The sequence below is a fragment of the Scyliorhinus torazame genome, chromosome 4 (genome assembly GCF_047496885.1).
Source record: "Scyliorhinus torazame isolate Kashiwa2021f chromosome 4, sScyTor2.1, whole genome shotgun sequence".
NCBI classification, from domain to species: domain Eukaryota; kingdom Metazoa; phylum Chordata; class Chondrichthyes; order Carcharhiniformes; family Scyliorhinidae; genus Scyliorhinus; species Scyliorhinus torazame.
The window spans coordinates 71130875-71133153 of NC_092710.1; the positions used below are offsets into that span (position 1 = coordinate 71130875).

The following is a 2279-nucleotide window of genomic DNA, read 5'->3' on the forward strand; positions in this document are numbered from 1 at the left end:
GCTTATGTTACACCTACAACATAACAAATCATTCTCCATGGTAGGACGAAGGAGGAGATCCCAAAAGGAAAAAAACAGTTCAGAACCAGTATTCTTATTTTCCCGTTTGACATTTTTTTTTCCTTTTGGAATTTGATAAGAGCTGTTTCGAAATCATGAGGGAGCTGGACAGAGTAGATGGGGAGAAACTGTTCCCTCTGATAAAAGGATGGAGAACGAGAAGGGGGGGGGGGGGGGGGGCAAAGATTTCAGCTGACCTGCAAAAGAAGCAAATGCGATGTGAGAAAAAGAAAACGCTTTCACACAGCGGGTGGTTGGGGTCTGGAACACGCTGTCTGGAATTGCGGTGGAGGCAGGTTCAGTCGAGGTGTTCGAGAAGGCGTGAGATGATTATTTGAATAGGAACAATGTGCCGGGGTACATTGGGAAAAGGCAGGAGGATGACACTAACTTGATGCTCGTTTGGAGAGCTGGTGTAGACATGATGGGCCAAATGGCCTCCTTCTGCGCCATAATAATTGTGTGATTCTCTGAAAGTGGGGTGATTATCTGCGGTTGGATTTCATGATGAAATTAATTGATTAATGACACCCAGGGGACATTTGAGCAGATTCTTCACCTCCTCCCTGAACTTCGCCTGGATGACTGTGTAAATGCACGTGTTGGTGCAGCAACTTAAAACCTGCAGCATGTAGGCAGTTTCCTGGAAGATATAAATTGGGTCGCGCGGGCCCGCAGTATCGTAACAGTTAGCAATTTGATAATGCAGGAATTGCACAACGTAGGGGGTCCACAACACAATGAAGCTGCCAGATATGGCGGTGAGTAAGATGATGGATTTTCTCCTGTTTTCCATTTCCCGGTCACATCGATCCAACCTCCTGTTGTTCTCCCGGAAAGTCTTGCGGACTCTGCTGGCAACTACAATGTGTCTGATTGTCAGAGAATTCAGCAGCAGAATTACAACGAATGGAAGAAAAGGGGTTAAAATGGTGTCGAGCCAGTCAAATGCGATCCAGGCTGTTAAGACATAATAGCTTGCTTTTACTTCACAGTTCCAAGGTATGTTATCAGTTACGTGCTTTGGTTCATTAGCAAAGTAGCGAGGAATTTGTCTGGAGCAGCTCAGCACACTCACTGTGGATATGACCACTGCGGCAACTTTTTCAGTACAATAGTGTAATTTAAACTTCTGACAACAAATGGCCAGGAAGCGGTCAAAGGTGAAAGCAACTGTTAACCACACAGAAGTGTCTGTTGCTGCGTACAAGAGGACAGTGTGAACACTACACACCGGTGTAATTTCCAGGAAGGAACCTGGAAAATAATAACGACTAATGCGATACAGAAGCACCTCAGTGATCAGGACCAGCAGATCCGCCACTGCCATGGACAGCAGGTAGCGAGTGATGCATCGGGAGAGGCCACACCTTCCTGCAGACAGGACCACAATCGCCAGCAAGTTAACTGTAAAAATGAAAAGATGCCTTAATGGGCAAATTAAAATCACAGAACACGGATTCTTCAACATTTTTAGTTGAAGGACCCTCTTTCAAGTGCCTTAATAATCATAGGCTCCCCAACTGAAGTATAAGTCTATATAATAATAATCTTTATTATTGTCACAAATAGGCTTACATTAACACTGCAATGAAGTTACTGTGAAAATCTCTTCGTCGCCAAATTCCGGCGCCTGTTCGGGTACACAGAGGGAGAATTCAGAATGTCCAATTCACCAAACAGCACATCTTTCGGGACTGGTGGGAGGAAACCGGAGGATCCGGAATAAACCCACGCAGACATAGGAAGAACATGCAGACTCCGCACAATCAGTGACCCAACCCGGGAAACAAACCTACATTTAGAATAAAGAAACACTGGCTAGGAAAAATGTGTTTTAATTTTGGTTTAAGGAAACAAATAAATATTTTGTGTGGTAATTTGAGGACTGTTTCACAAACATATAAAATAATGATATCAACCAGACAACCAAGTGGTAAGGAATGAACACAGCTGCACAAATATCCTCTCTCATGCTTTTAATGTGGATGAAGATTTGTGCTTTGGGACTTGAAGGGTATCTAAAACACGGGGGGCCTGTGATGCAACTGAAGAAACGGCTCCAGCATGAATTTGCTTGGGACCAAGAGGGGCTTAATTTTATCATGTACGAGAGGGGAGAGGGTTGCCCACACATTCACCTTGGAGATGAATTTATCCTGAGTACAAGTATGGAGAAGCAACTTGCCCGATTTTCTCAGGAACATTTTCCTTTACCC

The 2279-nt window shown here is 44.3% G+C and overlaps 1 protein-coding gene across 1 annotated transcript; it reads right to left on the minus strand.

Moving 5' to 3' along the window:
- Nucleotides 1-562: 562 nt before the first annotated feature.
- Nucleotides 563-1531, minus strand: LOC140411399 (probable G-protein coupled receptor 139). Its single transcript, XM_072500506.1, has one exon. The coding sequence runs from the start codon at nucleotides 1529-1531 to the stop codon at nucleotides 563-565; it is 969 nt and encodes a 322-aa protein (XP_072356607.1).
- Nucleotides 1532-2279: the final 748 nt, after the last annotated feature.